The sequence below is a fragment of the Clupea harengus genome, chromosome 20, assembly GCF_900700415.2.
Source record: "Clupea harengus chromosome 20, Ch_v2.0.2, whole genome shotgun sequence".
NCBI lineage: Eukaryota > Metazoa > Chordata > Actinopteri > Clupeiformes > Clupeidae > Clupea > Clupea harengus.
This window is the reverse complement of record NC_045171.1, coordinates 11,893,706-11,912,214: the sequence shown is the minus strand read 5'-3', so window position 1 is coordinate 11,912,214 and position 18,509 is coordinate 11,893,706. Positions and strand designations below refer to the sequence as shown.

At 47.2% G+C, this 18,509-nt stretch overlaps 1 protein-coding gene across 1 annotated transcript; it reads right to left on the bottom strand.

Moving 5' to 3' along the window:
* Positions 1-569: 569 nt before the first annotated feature.
* On the bottom strand, positions 570-13,517 carry fgf18a (fibroblast growth factor 18a). Its single transcript, XM_031557893.2, has 5 exons — positions 11,711-13,517; positions 6,941-6,980; positions 6,222-6,402; positions 4,341-4,447; positions 570-3,376 (listed from the first exon to the last, which is right to left on the bottom strand). The coding sequence occupies exons 1-5, from the start codon at positions 11,740-11,742 to the stop codon at positions 3,107-3,109; spliced, it is 630 nt and encodes a 209-aa protein (XP_031413753.1). The 5' UTR covers positions 11,743-13,517; the 3' UTR covers positions 570-3,106.
* Between the last annotated feature and the right edge of the window lie 4,992 nt (positions 13,518-18,509).

Sequence of the window (18,509 nt, the reverse complement as noted above, 5' to 3'; positions counted from 1 at the left end):
TTCTCCATGGGGATTTTGATTATTGAGGGGATGAAGTATATGAATGTAAACATATTTGTGAAGCTGAGTGAAATCGTGTGTGTGTGTGTGCGCGCATTGGGGATCAGTGTGAAATTTTATGAAACACAACCAGCATAACTGCTCAAATATGATTAGTCACAATAACGGGTCATTCTTGATTAAATGTCCCAAAAGCTTCAGTAGACCGCCCACCTAGCCTACCTTTTGAAGCTAAATTTCTGTCAGCAGTATACAATGTAAGTATGTTTGTATGTATGGCCGAACCTTGCTGTCTGCAGTGCTTCTGTTTTTGTCCACCAGATGGTGCTAGAACCTCAGTTTTATCCGTGAGGCATGTTAAAAGAGCAGTTGAGTCAAACCAAGGCCTTGCATGCCTGAACAGAGCTGGACTGTTTACTCTCAAGGGCATCTAGAATTTGAAGATATTAAGTCCAAAGCCATATGTTTTGGGATGTCTGTATCAATTCCCATAATGACTGAAATAAAGACCTGAAGCGGGTGATAGCCTGGCTGCCTTGACTCTTTTGTGAATGAGTGGCCTGTGTTGGACTGGCACTGCTTGTGAAGTTGGCACAGTCCGCGCATTTTAAGATTTGCAGGCTGTGCTGTGCTGTGTTAGTGCAGTTTTGTGTCACCCTGAGACAGCACTGGAATTCCTCGCTGGACTTGCACTCCGAAGGCTGAGTTTGTGTTCAGCTGTTTTTCGGAGCATGTCAGCACCAGGGCCAAAATTGTTTTTGGTGAGCAGGCTGTAGATATAAGATGGTATGACTAAATCAGTGATTGTCTGTATGTATATGGTTCACGCACACATCCAATCAGAGGCATTTATCTGTTGAGATATTTGTGTGTGTTTGTCTGTTCCTAGTGTGTGTGTGTCTGCTCTTAGAGACACACACCACACGTCTGCCTGAGTGCATGTGTCTGCTGGGTGTGTGTGCTTCCTGTGGGTCTGTGGGATTTTTCCCATAATTCCTGCAAGTCTCAGGTCACTACTCGGTTCTCACGCACATTTTTCGAATTCCTTCCTCCACACCATTACCATACACCTTCCACCCTGGGTTTGGCTCCAGAATCTTTCCACCATTCCGCCAGCGCCGTTCCAGAACCCCCTTGCTCAGGATCCCTGCCTTCGGAATCGAGAAAAATCCTACAGCTTTTTCCCACTGAGTCAGCTGTTTGTGCCTGCAGATCCCATTGGCTCATCCTCAAGTGACAGATCTACAGTTACCACCACAGGACGGGGGAGACAATTAAGTGGCGTGCCATAGCACTCCTCCTAGCGAGACAAGTGTCTGAGACTGAAGAGGAAAATGGATGGGGGATTTTTCGTCTACCCTGCTGGTAACAAAGACTTATTCAGTGCATGCAAAACCTGCTGGGTGAACTAAACCTATTGAACCGTGAGGGAGTGGATTTTTAGGGATTTTCTAATAAATGTTGTAAAATAAGGGTAGGGTAGCAGAAAGATGAGGGTGGTAGTCGTGTCTGTGGAGATGATGAAGGAAGAAGGGGAAAAAAGAGCGACATTTTCTGATGCACAGTTTTTCTGGAAGATTTACTGGCTTGTAGAAAGGCTGCCATACACTGAGATGAAATAAATAAGTGAAATAATTTCATAATAATAACAACAATTATAGAAGCAATCATAATAATATTGCTTATTTAGCCTTTACTCTTTATATATATATATATATATAATCTTTATATAGTTTTTTAATGGGTTCCCTTTAATATTTGTGTATGAGACTTTGGTTAATCCATAATGTCCGTGTAGCAGCATTCCATACTGTCTCAAAATTGGGAATATTGTTCCCTGTGTCGTTTCTATAGCGATGCAAATGCAAAGAGAATGTGCCTCCACCCCCTTTGCCCTGTGTTTGAGTGCTTGCTATTGGTTGCAGGGTTGAAAAAGGGGGTGTGGCTATCTTGTCCATCATTGGTCTCCAGTTGTCTTTGGTCATTGGATAATTTTTTGGTGCAGCTGATATTTTGCGTGCTTACCGTTTTTTTATTCATTTGTACATTCCAGTTCTCGCAGGGTTTCTGTCCTTCAAGGGAGAGAATGAGTGGTGAGGTGACCACCAGTAGTCCTCCTCAAAGTCTCCTTGTCGTAGTGTCCAAATGTGGTCTCTGGGGCACCTCCTCTGGTGCACCTCCTCGTGGACACTCATTCACTAAACCCGCTCACTTACACACGAGCGTTGCATGTGAGCTCGCTTCTCAAAGCACAGGGCGGAATAGAACAAGACAAAGACAGCAAGTCAAAACATCTGCCACTCGTTCTGTCCTTCCCTTTGAGATCCTCCTCTTACTCCACCACACACACACACACACACACACACACACACACAGACACACACAGACACACACACATTAACATGTCTTTGGGTGCCAGGGGAACACATTTACCCCCCCAAGTTGGGATGTAGTCCTTTTTTTGGGTTGCCTTGTCCTGAAGTTCCAGGACAATGTCTACCTGGGCCTTGGGCTGATCTGAGTTTGCTGTATCTGATCCGGTCAAGAGTCCAGTCCAAAAGCTGGTCTGCTCTGCGATAGTTCCATGAAGAAACTTGGTCCCAAACACAGGACAGGATGGTCGGCGGTGGCCCAACTCCACCCACCTCTTCTGGGTCACCATCTGTCGGCTAGTCTCTAGGCTTCTCCATATGTGTAGGGAGCCTGTCGTTGTGTGGTCTGTCTGGTTCAATATCCAAGAACAGACCAAAAAAAAGGGCAGGTGTGTCAGTGTCGACCTTACTGGAAGGATTGATGAGATGATGTCTGGCAGTCCTGCAGTCAGACAGCTGCTAGTCAAAGTCAGTCCTTTGTCAGAGTCAGACATGTCCTTTTTTTTTTAGCACAGTTTAGCATTAAACAGGATTAGCCCATGCTAGGCTAGTTGTTTTAAACAGCTTTGGCCGAGTTAGCATGTCTCCCTTAAACGATCCAGTCATTTTACACGGCTGCAAAGGAGAGGGACTGTCAGTCTGGTTAGCAAGTCCCGGGGTAACATTTAGCTTGGTCCCAAAAAACAGGACTTTAGTGGCCTTTTACAGGAGATGGGGAGAGAGCGTTAGCAAGGTTAACGTGGTCGAGCGGCTCGAACTCGCTTGCTCCGCTTGCTGACCGTGGTGAAGCGGAAAGGCGTCACATCTGGCTGCTCCCCGGGCGGGAAACGCTTCATGAAGTGCACGTCCTGCTGGTTGGGTAGCGTGTGAGGGCCACGCCGAGGGCGCCCCCTCTTGGTGAAACCCACGTACCACCCGTTGTATTTCGCCGACATCAGCGCTGTGTAGTTGTTCTCCAGGACCTTCTCCACGAAGACGCAATCTGAGCTGCGGTTACTGGCCTTCTGGGAGAACACAGACAAACAAAGATGGATGGACAGAAACAAGACACAAAGTGACAGACAGAACAACAAAACAAAACAAAACAAAACAAAACAAAGAGATTGTTTTACACACAGCATGTGATAGATAAGGAATGAGGAGGCCTATCTTTGCTTTGGAACAAAGATTTGAAGAGGAATTTTTAGCCATGTATCATTCATGTCTTTATTTTTCACTTGTTTTCAACAAAAGAAAAGCTATTCAGTTTATAGAAATTCAAGATCCAATTTGGAGAAACTCCTAGGAATTCTCTTGGGGAGAAAGGCTTTCTTACTAAATGTCATTATATGATTTGGTCTCAGAATTGCTAATGGTTGCCTTGTGAATTGTTTTATGGTAAGAATGTGGTCTGTAACTCATTTATTTTAATAAAATAACATCCTATTTTTACTTCCATGTTTTCCCCTCTGCTGGCCAAACATCCATATACTTTACGCCAGCAATGGGGAACTCAGACTCACAAGTTTCTTCAGAATGGCTCCAGAATCTGTTTCTTTAAAATCTGAATGGTTTTGTTTGGCTGAGGAGGATCATGATATATGGTTGAAACCCACCCCCAAGGCCCTTAAATTCAATTTTCCTGTACTTGCTTGTGTTGTTCAAATAAGGCAATACATTGACAGACATAACACATACATAACTCTTATTCTTGGTTGCAGATTCATCTTGAAGGAAGCAATTATGCACAACATATGACTTCCCTAATGGTAATTTAAAGGTGATTTTATTTGGTGGTGTTTAACTCGAACTTCCTTTATGATTTGATAGCCATCGTGAGAATATGCATCAGAGAGAGAATATTTCTCTCTCTCTCTCTCTCTCTCTCTCTCTATATATATATATATATATACATATATACCCGTCAGTTTAACCTATCAGCTACAACTGACCTTAACTGAAAATGAGTGTTGAGCCGACATGACTCACCTTGCCCACCAGCTTGCCCCTGCGGTTCATGCACAGGTAGTAGTTGGTCTCTTTCCCCCGGATTCGCACCTGGCTGCCAAAGGTGTCAGCCTCCACTACGAGCTGGGCTTGTGAAGGGACAGGCAGACGAACGAGAGAGTTATTAAAACGTATGAACAAGGGAAGGAGAGGCTTTCTTAAAGCCTATTTAAATCAAGGCTAACAATACCTCTAGATAGACACACACACACAGACTATGTATTGTGTAAGACAATTGATTAGTGTGGCCTCTGCCACTAAAGTCTTTGTTTGAAACGATTACACAGAACAGATAACTACCCTGTTTGCCCATGTCAATCCATTTCTGCTGATGGGCAAGAGTGTGAGCTCGCCGATCGAAAGAAGGAAATTGTGTTTTCTCTCTCTCTTTTTTTTACCTCTCTCTGACTAGCATTACATGTTGTCCTCCCTTATCCCTCTAGATCAACATCTACACAGCTAGTAATTCATGCCGTATCTCCTTTCCCTGCTTACCCACCCTCTGCTGAGTGAAAGGCCTCTTGGAAGGAAAGGGGCCATGCTTGTTTAAAAATAAACCCTTGAAATGGTTCCTACGTGACCTTTGTCAACAGAAGGGTCAGTTAAAATCAATATTTTCACTCTCTTCTCCCCCCCCCCACACACTTCCCTAATCTCTCCATCCATGTTCCCCTACTTGCTGTGTAAATACGTTTCTTTTAATCCCCCTCTGAGCTGTGTGTTCTTATTCTGTATTTTTCTCCTGTTTTCCTTTGATAACATAACCCCACAGCGAGCTATGGGTAGATATAACTGAGCACACTAGATATCGCTTCAATACTGTTGGACAGAGTGTGGCTGCTATCGTATATTAATGTAATCAACCAACAATACTGAACTAAAAATGCTTTGTTCTCAGAACAAAAAATGCTTTCTGGTTTCAAATTTCATGACGTGTTTTTTACAATACATTAGACACCATTCAGAGAGAGAGGAGAAGAAGGAGGAGGACTATATATATATATATATATATATATATATATATATATATATATATATATGTGTGTGTGTGTGTGTGTGTGTTTGTGTGTGTGAGTGGGTAGGTCTATATGTGTGTGTGCAACTCTGTGTGTGTGTGGGTGGGTAGGTGGGTATATTCTATATATGTGTGTGTGTGTGTGTGTGTGTGTGTGTGTGTGTGTGTGTGTGTGTGTGTGTGTGTGTGTGTGTGTGATAGAGAGAGAGAGAGGGGGCGAGGGAAACAGCCGGCTATTCTGCTATTCTGAACCCACAGGAGAAGACAACAGGGTGAATGAGAAATCAATAGCTGGATCAATGGGAAGATGAGTTTCTAACACTATGTCTAACACCAAGCCTGACTGCTCGCTCCCACTCTGCCTTTTGTCTCGGGCTGTCTGCTTGTGAATCATTGTGTCAGCAGTCACTGAGGTCTTTGTTTCCTCCAGGCAAGTTCAGCTGCCCCCTTTTCTGTATGCATGTAGATGTCTGACTGCACTACATTTATCACGGATTCTGTAGGAGTATTACATATAGGGATGGATGCATTTGTGTGAGAATGGATGTATAAATTGTCAACCATGTCATGTTGCCAACAATCACGTCATGCCTATATCACCATATACAAATTGCCAAACTTAAAATGACCTTGTATGCTTTCTGCTCATATTTGTGATATCCATTTCATGCATGTGTGTTCATATATTAGCCTATGTCTTCCCTCAGGGTGTGCATATTTTCCCATTGTCTGTCTGTCTGTCTGTCTGTCTGTGTGTGTGTGTCCCAGAACATCATGTGTGTGTGTGTGTGTGTGTGTGTGTGTGTGTGTGTGTGTGTGTGTGTGTGTGTGTTTGTGTGTGTCCTTACCATATTTGTCTCCATCCTCTCCGCGGGCACTGATCCGGCGGCCCAGCACTTGGACGTGTTTTCCGCTGGTCCTGCTGTAGAGCTGGTAGACTCGGTGATGCCGGCGACTCATAGCGTCTCGCACCCGAGTCTGGTTCTCCACATGCACGCTGAAATTTACCCCATCGACCCCGAACACCTGCTGGGCCCAGGCAGGCGAGAGGGAGGTGTCAGTTTCACTGTTGAAGTGTATTATCTCTTGCTCTCTCCCTCTGTCTGTCTGACTCTCTCTCTCTCTCTCTCTCTCTCTCTCTCTCCCTCTCTCTCTCTCTCTCTGTCTCTCTCTCTCTCCCTCTCTGTTCTCTCTCCCTCTCTCCCTCTGTCTGTCTCTTTCTCTCTCTCTCTGTCTCTCTCTCTCTCCCTCTCTGTTCTCTCTCCCTCTCTCCCTCTCTCCCTCTGTCTGTCTGTCTGACTCTCTCTCTCTCTCTCCCTCTCTCCCTCTCTGTTCTCTCTGTTCTCTCTCCCTGTGTGGGTTTCTGCAGGACTCTTGGCTCTCTTCACGGCTGACCCTGGGCTATCTGTCTCTCTATCTTTTTTCCCCCCTCTCTGTATCCCTCTTTTTCACTTTTTCCCATTTTCCCACTGACTTGCCTTCTCATGCTCTCATCACTACACACTATACACTATACACCACTTCCTCGTCCGTCTCTGTTTTTCCTCTTGCGCACGCTGAAACTCACCTGCAAAGGATTGCACATCACCAGCAACATCTGGATACATCTGGGGGAGGAAGGAAGACAGAAGAGAGAGAGGAAAAAATAAATACTGATGCACTGAAGCGTTGCACTGCTTGCACTCTGCTTCGGACATCCTTCTTCTTGAATTATCCCGCGCACGGATATGTTTGCACATCCACATGGATAATTCAGTGGTGGTTAAGTGGAATTAACAGAATGAAAGATGTTCTGGGCAGTGTTGTGAAATGAAGGGTTGGAGGGGGGCTGTATATGGAGCCTGTTAGAGTTTCATTCAGAATAGGAATGTAATGGGTAAAAAATCAGCACAGGAATGCAATGGGTAAATACAAGAATAGGAATTCAAAAAGTAAATAACAAATGAATATTAAAAAAAAGAAACGCTGAAGTCTTATGGTGTATGAAAATGATTTCCTAGGGTCTTTCCTCTTTGTTGATTATGCTCCTGTAGGGATTTCTGCAACATCAGGTCTTAGACCTTAGATCAGCCCCTTCCTTTTGTGGTGCTCTTTTTGCCAGCAGTTCAGGACTAACCCTCATGTCCTTTTTGGCTCACGGTTATCCCCCCACCCCAACATCTGAAGTATTCCAAGCTGTGGGAATTCTACTGCAGGAACCCTGACCAAGTAGCGATGCCACCACCTGCACAGTTCTCACATGTGTGTCTGTACACGGCATCCAGGAGAGAGGGGACCGAGCGAAACCTGACATAAATCTGTCTGCACTAATACAACCCTTCGGAAAACATAACAAAGGAAGTGACAGTTATGTCATAAGGGAAGCTTAAAACTTAGACATGGCAGTCGCAAAGGACTTCTGTGTTTCCATTCCAATTGTACTTGAAATTGGATTCCATCTGGCTCCCAATGCGCCACTGAGCTGTTCCCATTCTCATTCTTCTGGAAAGGAGGGCTGCGGGCAGTTCTTCCATGAGAATAGCATAATGTCCAAAGAAAGAGAGAAAGAAAGAGGGAAAGAAAGGAAGAGAAAAAAAAAACCTTTCCTCCTCTGAAATACTTTTCTAGCCCATCTCGGCAATGCTAAGCACATTTCCCTCCAGACTTCTCCTTAAACGGTCACGCTGCTCAACCCAAGCCTGACCGCAAGGCCTGATGCTGCAAGACTGTCCAGTTTGATGAAGTCAAGGTGTGTACGCATGGGCGTGTGTCTGTGTGTGTGGGTGTGTTATGTGTGTGTGTGTGTGTGTGTGTGTCTGTCTGTCTGTTAGCCGCACCTCGAGGCAACCTCTGTGTCAACCCACAAAGATGTTGGTGTGGTCAGTGAGTTCAGTGTGTATGTTTTGGCAGCTTGCTGTGGTGTGTGTGTGTGTGTGTGTGTGTGTGTGTGTGTGTGTGTGTGTGTGTGTGTGTGTGTGTGTGTGTGTGTGTGTGTGTGTGTGAAAGAGAGAGAGTACGAGAGAGGGAGTGTGTACATGTATATATGTCTATGTGTGTGTGTGTATATGCCTGTGTGTGTGTGAGAGAGACAGAGAGAGAGAGAGAGAGAGAGAGAGAGAGAGAGAATGACAGAGTGTGTGAGTGCATGTATATGTCTATGTGTGTGTGTGTGTGTGTGTGCACACATGTGTGTGTGTATATGTCTGTGTGTGTGTGTATATGTACACTCCTCAGAGTCCAACAGAACGCAGTATTAAATAAAATAAAACTTCCCAGTCTGTACCCCAGCACGCCAACTACTGCCCTACACATGGGTGTGCCCCTCTCCACTGATCTGCACAAACCTGCCAAATTGCTGGGGTGAGAAAGGGAAAAAAAACCTGAAGTCTGATCATGTAATCCTTACACCCAGCTTTTGGCATCAGAACACAGAGCTTTACTGGTAACGTAAGATGCCTATCTACCTCCATTTCTCTCTCACTCTCTCTCTCTCTCACCCTTCTCTCCCTTCTTCTCCTCTCAGTTGAAGTGAGTGACAGGGGGTTTGATCGCTCCCAGGCCTCGTGGTGTTCTGCATGCCGGGGCGACCACTCACACACGCTTGATGGCCCGAGAGGCGGCTGGCTCATCGCGAGGGCAGGGTGTGTCCCCACCGATGCCAGGCCCTCTCTCTCTCCAAGCCACTCCTTTTCTAAAAGGGGTGACCTCGTGACCCTTTGTTGGAGGGGGCCAGGAGGGAGGAATTGAGACGTTCCTCCAAACAAGCAGTCAAAACAACAGGGGCAGCCCCATTTGAGTCACGCAATGGCGAGGATGAGGAGGAGGAGGAGGGGGAGGAGGAGGAAGAGGAGGAGCAGTCATTCCCCACATGCTCCCAGCCACAGCGCCCCAGGCCAAACGCAACACTGTAGCCAGATGATGGTGCAGTGCACAGGCTGGGTCTGGTGGTGAGCTTATTGTTTCCTCTCAGCTGAAGTGCTCCTCGCCTGCCTTTTTTCTTTTCCTTCTGCATCTGGCTAAATTTGGTAATTGTCTGTAGTCTGTTGAATTTCTGGGTGAACTCTCTCTCTTTACGAAAAAAAAAAAGAAAAAAATCTTCAGTTCCACTGGCACTACCACTCAGGCCTAATGGATTTTAAGACAGGAGACAGACAAGGATAGAAGGGTGGTGAAAACACACACAGACACACACACGCACACACACACACACACACACACACACAGAATGTGGAAACAGTCAAAACTGCTTTTCTCACTCCCTGTCTCTGTACTTCTCCGCTCATTCCCTGTCTTGGGAAGGGGGTGACTCCCCCACATCGTCCCAGTCTCCAGCAAAGATATGGGGGAGAGACAGAGAGCGAGAGAGAGGGAGAGAGGAGAGAGGGAGCGAGAAAGAGAGAGAGAGAGCAGAAAGATGGAGAGGGAGGGGAGGGGAGGTATCGGCAGCTGACAGCTGGTCCAAAGCAGACACAGATGCACGCAACTCAACTTCAAACCACTGCATGATAAAGAAAGACTGAGAGAGGGAGTGAGGGAGTGAGAGAGAGAGGCTCTGTCCTTCATCAGTCGCCGTACCTCAGCCCTGGAAGAAGGAGGCGGCACGGCTCTATTAGCGGTTGTGAACTCGGCCATGAGGACTCACCCACGCTCCACACCACACCACGTGCAGCCAGCAAATAAAATCCTCTCCCATGCAAATGACCTGAATGGGGTTTGAATTCACAGCCAAAGTGAACGCTTTCATTGGCCTTGTGCACATGCGTTTGTTCTGGGTACACAGGCTCGCTGCCTCTGGATCATCAAACAGTAGCAGTACACCCATGGGCAAAACACCTACTGGGCTCACCACCTGCAACTCTGTGTACACTGTCTCAACGTCCATGCCTGTGGGTATGTGCCCTGTGTGCCCGACACATCTGTAAGTATGGTTTGGAAATCTGCGCTTGCTGGCTGCGAAAGCAGTGGCTGCGCCCCAAGAACGCCGCCTCCGTACAGTATCGGCGCATTCCGCCTGTGCGACTGTGCATGCCGCCGCCACCGCCGTCACCCTCCGTATCAGCGCTCACTCTGGCAGCAGCGACGCATCTGCTGCTCGCTGGCCCCGTACCTATGCACACAGCCCCGCACAGGTGAGAGTGCGTCTGGGCGCTTTGAGGACTCTCAGCTGTTCAAACACCACGCTTAGCGCGGAGGGGGGAAAAAAACATGATTCGGGCTGAGGCTTTGGATTCTCCCTATCCCTCCCAAACCACAGTGGGCCTGAAGCCTGCCAGAGTGAGAGGGAGAGAGAGAGAGAGAGAGAGAGAGAGGGAGGAAGAGAGGGAGAGAGAGAGAGAGAGAGAGAGGGAGAGAGTGAAGAGGAGATGGGGGAGGGAGGTAAAGAGAGAAATAGAGGAGGGGAAGGAGAGAAGGGAGAGAATGCAAGTAGCCGGGAGCTCTTACTTCTCACTGTTCTGTGGTCTGGAGCCAAAACAAGCAGTAGCCTGACATCATCAACCTGTGACTACCTCTTCCTGCAGCAGTGCGTAGAGCAGCAGTTTGGGCACTGGAATCTAATGTTGCTGGCTGAGGGTAAATATCTACCAGTGCTGACTTGATACACCTCTGGGCCTACAACCCAAGCCTGTGTGTGCGTGAGTGTGTGTGAGTGTGTTTGTGTGTGTTATCTAAACTGGAATACTACAGCAACTCTACTGCCATTTGGACCGTGGTGGCACTATACAGGCCTAATAAACATGGAGTAGTGGTTAAAGTATTAAAAGAGCTGAATCCCTTTGCTTAAAAGGAGAGCCAAGTACCACAGACAGATGATAAAGTACCAGTTTCACGGCCATTAATTCCGACATCCTTGAGAATTATTAGATAATTGAGATAATGCTCCTTCACCCAGCCAGTGAGCCAGTGCAAGAGACTGTGGTCTGGGCAGAATATGGATTATCTCTCTCACAGCTCTATCCACAGGTTGGGAAAGGAATGATAACTATCTCAAGATGACTGCCATGTGTGCAAACCAGGGTTGACAAAAAGGAAAAGAAAAATAAAGACAGACATTTTTTGAACTAGACACACCTTAGGGAGTCAACTGCGAGCATATTTCTGGTTTGTTTGCGTTGGATAGTTCGCCAGATAGCCTAACCTGACATTACTCTTGAGACACTGGCACCTGTCTCTATGGTGATCCTGCAATGGAGATGTCACAATGCACGATGGCTAACAGTAAACGTCACAATAACAATTCCATTAGCAAATAAACGCAGCTGCTCTATAAAACTCCTCCGTGTATAGATCCACTCCTTGCAAACAGTGGGAAGACATATGGTGGAGTTAATTTAATACACTAGTAGTTATATAAACTTACAAGACAGTCAGCGTGGAGAGAAGGGACCGCATCGCTTCCCCCACCGCGACGAAACGTCGCTCCAAGTCTGTCTCCTCGGCTGTTCCGAGCTGCTCTCCGCGTACCGGTAACACTCCGGTGATGATGGTAGGTTTATGTCTGTCTTTGTAATCCGATGAATGGTCGCGGGGTCAGCGGACACTCCCGTTGGCATCGGCGGTGAGCATCGCGTCCCCCAGCGGCTGAGGGTACGGGGGGAGGACGGGGGAACCCGCGGTGTGAGTGCCACTGTGACCGTTCGCGGCTGTCACGGTGGTCGTGGTGGTGCGCGGTTAGCAGCAAACAGGGGCGGGGCAATATGAGGACCGGAGGGGGGCGGGGGTCAGGTCATTCAACAGCAGTATTCTTGGAGCTGCAGGGACAGGTGAAACGAAGTTCAGCCACTGTCAAGATCCAAAAATCCGATTTGAGTCGGCCGGCCCTGAGGTACAGAATAGTCAAGGATAAAATAGGTTTCTATCAAAATAATCCTGGTGGACTTCGTTGTATGTCAACCTGTTCACTGTCTGTTGCAGTTAACTTCGCTCGATCATACAGTTAAAACCTATTTTCCAGGCGTCGTGGAACATCTAGGATAGCCTTCTTAGTTACAAGTTGATCTTTTGATCCGCAAATACGTCCTTTTACGAATAAATTCCCTTGGATGGAAAAGAACGGGCATGAGCGATGGACTGAGGGATGGGTCGGTAAGGGGAGAAGGGAGGAGTAGTGCGAACGGAGGCGGGAGCTTCAGCTCTAGTCCGTACGAGGCAAGGTCATGCGCCGCGGGAGGCAGGATACCTGGGCGGGGTGACGAGGGCGATATGGACGCGGCGGCTCGGCAGACTCCGGATGCTGCACGGTAGGCTCGGTCATGGCTGCACCTCCTAACGGGGTTAAAGGGTCTGTGGCCCGTGGGACACTGACCGACAGTGTCCGCTTGAGTGGAGGAGAGCCCGAAGCGGTCCAGCTCAGAAGATGGGGGGAAGAGTTGAATGAAAAGCAGAGGGTGAGAGGGACAGACAGAGGGGGGGTGGGGGAGAGCAGCAGAGAATGGGAACAGCTGTGACTGAGGGGCGAACCCAGCCACCCGCGACAGCGCAGAAATGACAGCCGCGCTCTGCACCTGATTTCCCGGATTTCCCCAGGCGTCTCAGCCGCTGGCTGCTTGGTTCATCCAAAGTCCCGACACAATACCAGCCAAAACAGGGGAAGATGACATCACCTCAAAAATGTTTGAAGGGGGAAATGCAATCCGAGCTTTTTAAAATTATTCTTAAATGGTGAAAGTTAGTAGTTCACTCAAAACAAGACCAGATGCTAGATAGATTAAAGACAACACACGTTACAGATACGTGAAAAGTACCTCCTCTAGTCCAGGTCTCTCTGTATGTAATTTCGAAGTTCTCCTTCTTGAAGAGGGTCCACTTTATCAGGTTGACAGATCGAACCTTCGCCGTCTCCGTTCTGTGTTTCTTTCTCTCACATGAGAAAAAGAGAGCAGGCTACAGGGAAAGCAAACAGATAAAAGCCAACTGAGCCTCGTCCGATGAAAATATGAGAATGTACTCTTTGAAAAATGCCCAGGGTTCCTTCCGCAACCGTTTTTCCTCTTCGCGCTGATGAGAATCTACACGGGAGAGGCGAGTCAGCGAGAGCAGAAATCTCACTCCAAGAAAAAACAGAACAAGATTTTAACAGCGGCAGATCAATCCACCCTCCCTCCCCAACCTCCTCTATCCCTGTCCCTCACTTTCCCCAACTCTCTCTCTCCCGCTCCCATACACACACCACACACGTATTGGATACAAATTAGATTTGCCCACTTCACGGCCAAAAATAAAATACCCTAATGTCACAGTGTGTTGTGGCCATTTGAGCGCAGTAGTTAGCAAGGTGTGTGTGTGTTTGAGTGAGTGAGAGAGAGGGGGTATGTGTGTGTGTGTGTTCTAATAGTGAAAGTCACCTGGGATAATGGGAGAAACGACAGACACGACGGCTTCCCGACTTTGTTAGTACGTTCGGGGGTGGGGGGTAGGGGAAGGGCTACCATTCCAATCCTTAACTTTACCACACACCGTTACACCGAGACAAGCGGTGAAAAGGGGGTTACGGACTTCACTTCATCGGTGCGCGAGGTAAATGCTTTTGAAAGTGATGTATTTTGACTCTGCGTTTCATAACTCCAAACTCAAGAGGGGAGAGTGGAGGGAACGGGAGACAGTTCGCTTAAAAGCGGGAGGGAGGTATGTAAGCATAGGGACGGATCCAAAACGAACATTTCTCAGGGAATTCGGCAGCAACGCCCGCTCTACGCTCCCAACCCTCCCACCCCCCTTACCGCGACAGAACCGCAGACGGTCAGCCAAGCCAACACTCGCTATCCCTCTCCAGTGTACCCCCCACCCCCGCCCCGTGCTTTCTCCCTCTCTCTCTCATACTCACAATTTTTTTTAAGCAGCTTATTTTACTGTGTTTGAGAATGCTTTAATAGGTATGTGTGTGTTTGTGACGGAGAATAGTGTGTGTGTGTGTGTGTATCCACTGAGGGGAGGAAGGGAGGGACGGAGGGGGGGTCGCAGTGGTATCAAGGAACGACAGTAGTTAGTCAGAGATCTGGCCTCTTCGCTTTGCTTTCCATTCAGTTGTTCCTCCACCCAGAATGACATTGCCCTGCCTTGAGTAGAGTCTTGTTGTTACAGGCTGATCTGAGATCTGCCAGTGGGCCCTGGGGTCAGTCTCCACATGGTGACTCAAACTGTTCTGAGACTGACCTTTCCCACCCGATAAAAAACAATACTCGCCGGCACATAGAGAGATGGTGTTTGTTTAAGAATGACAGGGGAAAGGAATAGGGAAGGAAGAGGCTGAGCGTACCCACATAAATCATCATAGCAAATAGCCACTGCAGTGCTGTTAGGCACAGGGCACTGAAAATAACATGTGGTCAAGTGTGAGCAGGTAGACTTACCAAAGGCAGGCTAGCTTGTCAAGCCGCAGACACCTATTTGCCATTAAGCCATACATGGAGTCAGTTTATGCCCCTACAGTTCCCCTTTTTGGTTATGTGTTTTATTTGGGCATTCATTCGTTATTGGACGTGAATGACTTATGACTGTTCTATATATGTAATTCACATCACCAGCATCATCTCAGGCCACTGAAAAGTGTTGTTTCTGTGTTCACATTGGGGAAACATAGAGCATATGTATTTTTGAGTGGGTGGGTGTTGAAGTCACTGAATGAATGTCTGAAAGCTGATTGCCTGAAGCAACCTTGCTATACTGTGGTCTAATTTTAAACAGAGCTTTCCCCTCATGTGTTCTTGATCCATTTTTTGTATTGGGTCTGTTGTTTCTTCCCATCTCTTCCTCTTCCCATTCCCCTTTTATCCCCCCCTCTATAATTCTTCCCCTTGTCTTTTTTATCTCCTTCTCTCTGCAATGTTTTCTGGCCAGCGTATTGATTGCCCATGTCTTTGCTTTTGCAGCTCCTGGCTATTGATTCTTGACAAAAGACATCTGAAATACACACACACACACACACACACACACACACACACACACACACACACACACACACACACACACACACACACACACACACACACACACACACACACACACACACACACACACACACATACACACTGATCACAAATTTGTCTCCCATTCTCGTTCTCTTTCTTTGTACATATTATCTCTAATCTGTCCCTCTCTAGTCTATTCTTTCTCCCTATCCTCTCTCTCACTCTCTCGCTCTTCTGTCTTTCTCTCAGCTGCCTTCCCTTCCATTGTATCGGCAGAGGTGTGGATTGTTGAGTCTGACTCTTGCTGTCTTTGGCTTCAGCAAGGCGGTCTGTGCGCTCAGGGAAAAAAGAAGCGGCCAGCCCTGCAGGCTCTTCCAAAGCCGGTTCAATACCGCTATTCTGTCCCGCAATTAACATCGATCAGCCCTGGTCAATACTGGGCTCAGGCAACAAAGGCCCCATGGCGCTTTTGTGTGAACCGGTCCACCCCTTCATCTCAGGGCCTGCCAAATCCCCAGGCGTGCTGTCATTACGTCAGGGCATTCGCAGCTTAACTGAAGGTCAGCATGGTTAAAGCGCCGGACTTAAGACCTGCAGCTGGAAAGGAGGGAGGGAGGGGCGCTTGTGGTTAGGGCAAAAGGATTTGGGCCTGCTCTCTTGTGGGGTATTGGTCTGGGCAAAGAGGACTGTAGCTCAAGAGGGTGCCGTGGTTTACGGGTGATGGATTTAGGACTGCGGTAAGGATTATTGGTTTGGGCAAAAGGGGGGGGCTGTGGACCTAGGTGCCGTGGTTAGGGGGCAACGGATTTAGAAGTGCTGTGAACTACGTTCTGAACCGACCCATACCAAAGGCATAGTGATTCTGGCAGTGGTGCTTTGAGGCAATTGTGGTGGTGCATCATGTCTGGGGCCTGCATTGGATCACATAGGCTGGGCATTCTGAAGCAGGGGCTAGAGAGGTTGTCTGTGGACTGCAGATGGTTGGCCTGCCCACCACACTCTCTGCTCTGCACCAGGAAGGAGCTGTGGTTTTCATTAGAACCCCACTTGATAAAACGACTGTTGAACCAGATAGTCACATCTCATCATAAAGTCGTTATCTGCAATAAAATCCCTTTTATCAATAAAATCTGCTAAATCTAAACCGTTCCCCAAAGTGTAAGTGTGTGAGACACATTATTAAGTGTCTTTGATGACTGATCCCGGCGAAGCGTTGAACATTTGAGCGGTGGTATGTGTTCCGCGCCACGCTTTGAAATGAGAGCCTGCTAGCCACTTGTATAGTTTTGGCAGATGAGAACGCGGACAGCTGCAACCTGCAAGATCAGGAATTAATTAGCGATAGACGTGTGTATATGTGTTAAAAGTGTGTGACTGTTCGTTTGTGTATGATAAGATGAAGGAGCGACGGGGGGGAGGGAGAGAAAGAATAAGAAATAAAATATTGTTTTTATTAGAGGCGATGTTGGTGGCGGATTGCCGGGACCTTTGCGAAGATTAATCTGCCGAAACTGAGTTCTCGTTCCATGTTTAGAATCCGTCACAGCTGTCCTGGAGCCGCAGTGGGACTGCTGGGATCAGGGATAACTTAAAGTTTCTCACTTCGCTTTTTCTTCCCTTTGACTTTGTTCAAAAATGCGAGGCTAAGTGACAACTCCAACATTGGCGAGCAGCCTAAGCCACTTCATGACGTGTTGAGTAGGATTTTCCATGTATGGCCTAATCTATGCGCTTATATAGGACCAAGCGTCGGTGCGTTCCAAAAGTCTTGTGTAGGAGGCAGTAGTCTCTCAAACTGTTCAGCCGTCCACGTATTTGTCCTTCCCATCAAATGGAAGCTACTAAAACATCAGCACATCAAAAGCACAATGTTGAATTACCTTCCACATTTCACTCACATCAATCACGGTGCTTCACACGTTTTTTCTTAGACGGAGAACTACACAAGACTCCTCTATTGTCATCCTTGTGATACAGACACTCGTCATTTTCCACTCTGGAATATCTGAACGTGTGTACAGGCACACTTAGGAGGGCTTCATGCATTAAATCCTTCAATATGGGTGTATGGTCTCAGCCCATGCGAAACCATTAACATGATCTATAATTGCCTGTGGTATTTGTCTTGCACCATGAGGCATGCTATGGGTTTAACACCAGCCTCAGTGTGGAGGCCTTTTTAGTAAATCATCCCAAGTGGTGAATGGGTGAGCTGGTGCAAATGTATGGTATGTTATGTGGCATCTGCATGGCTTCTGTGTTCAGAGTTTTGTATATATAGTGGATGAGGTCAGTGCACACGTTTTGCGCTCCATGCACGATGCACGTCTGCTGATGTGAAAAACAGATGTGGTTTGCATTGGATCCCAATCCTAGTTGATTTTTTCCCCCCTCTCTTCTTCTTTTTGTTTCATGTACTCATTTAATAGCTCCCCTCGTCTCCTCTCCGTGTCTCTCTACCTCTACCTCTCCTTCTCTCCTCTCCTCTCCTCTCCTCCATTCTCTCCTTCCTCCATCCATGTTGTTCTGCCCCCTTCGCATGGGCTCCCTAAACTCTCTCTGTACCACCGGGCCGAAGAGGAACTGTAATGTTTATGAAAGTCTTTAATGTGCTATAATTACCTTGGCAACACCTCCAATCATTACTCACACCAATAAAGCACCTTACAATCGGACATGTTAGAGAGAAACAGAGGGAGTGAAAAAGGTGAGAGGAAGACATAAAAATCATTCTCAAACTTTCCAAACTCTCCTACACCAAGCAGGTTCCTTCATTTTTCTTTTGTGAGTGTTGTCTCTCACTCCGTACTCGTCTTAGTTTAATATGACTTCGTCCCTCGCTGCCTCCATTCCTCACTCCTTCGCCCCCTCCTCCTCCTCCCTCTCTCTTTCTCCCACTCTCGCTCTCCCCTCTGCCAGCTGCCCAGGTGGTAGTCAATTACAGCACATTGGTTTTTGGAAAAACAAAAGCATTCTTTCGCCTGGTCCAGTGAGACTATTTCGGGAAGGCCTGTCTGTACAGTCGATGAATGAAATAGGGAGGAGAGAGGTGGGGGTGAAGAGAGAGAGAGAGAGAGAGAGAGAGAGAGAATTTATTTACAATAGACAGTAAAAAAAAAAAAATAATAATAAAATTTAAGAGGTAGGGATTTATTGAAATAAGAGTCCCAAAATGATAACAAGTACCACTGGAGCTTGATTCACCTCTTTCCAAACAAAGTCACCGCAAGCCAAAAGAAGCTTCCGGACTCC

Bases quoted from the DNA above. Each gene is read 5' to 3' on its own strand.
- fgf18a (XM_031557893.2), bottom strand. From the start codon at position 11,742: ATGCGGTCCCTTCTCTCCACGCTGACTGTCTT. The intron at 6,981-11,710 runs GTAAGTTTATAT...TTCCTCCCCCAG, and splicing joins CTCTCCACGCTGACTGTCTT to ATGTATCCAGATGTTGCTGG. The intron at 4,448-6,221 runs GTAAGGACACAC...TCCCTTCACAAG, and splicing joins AGAGGATGGAGACAAATATG to CCCAGCTCGTAGTGGAGGCT.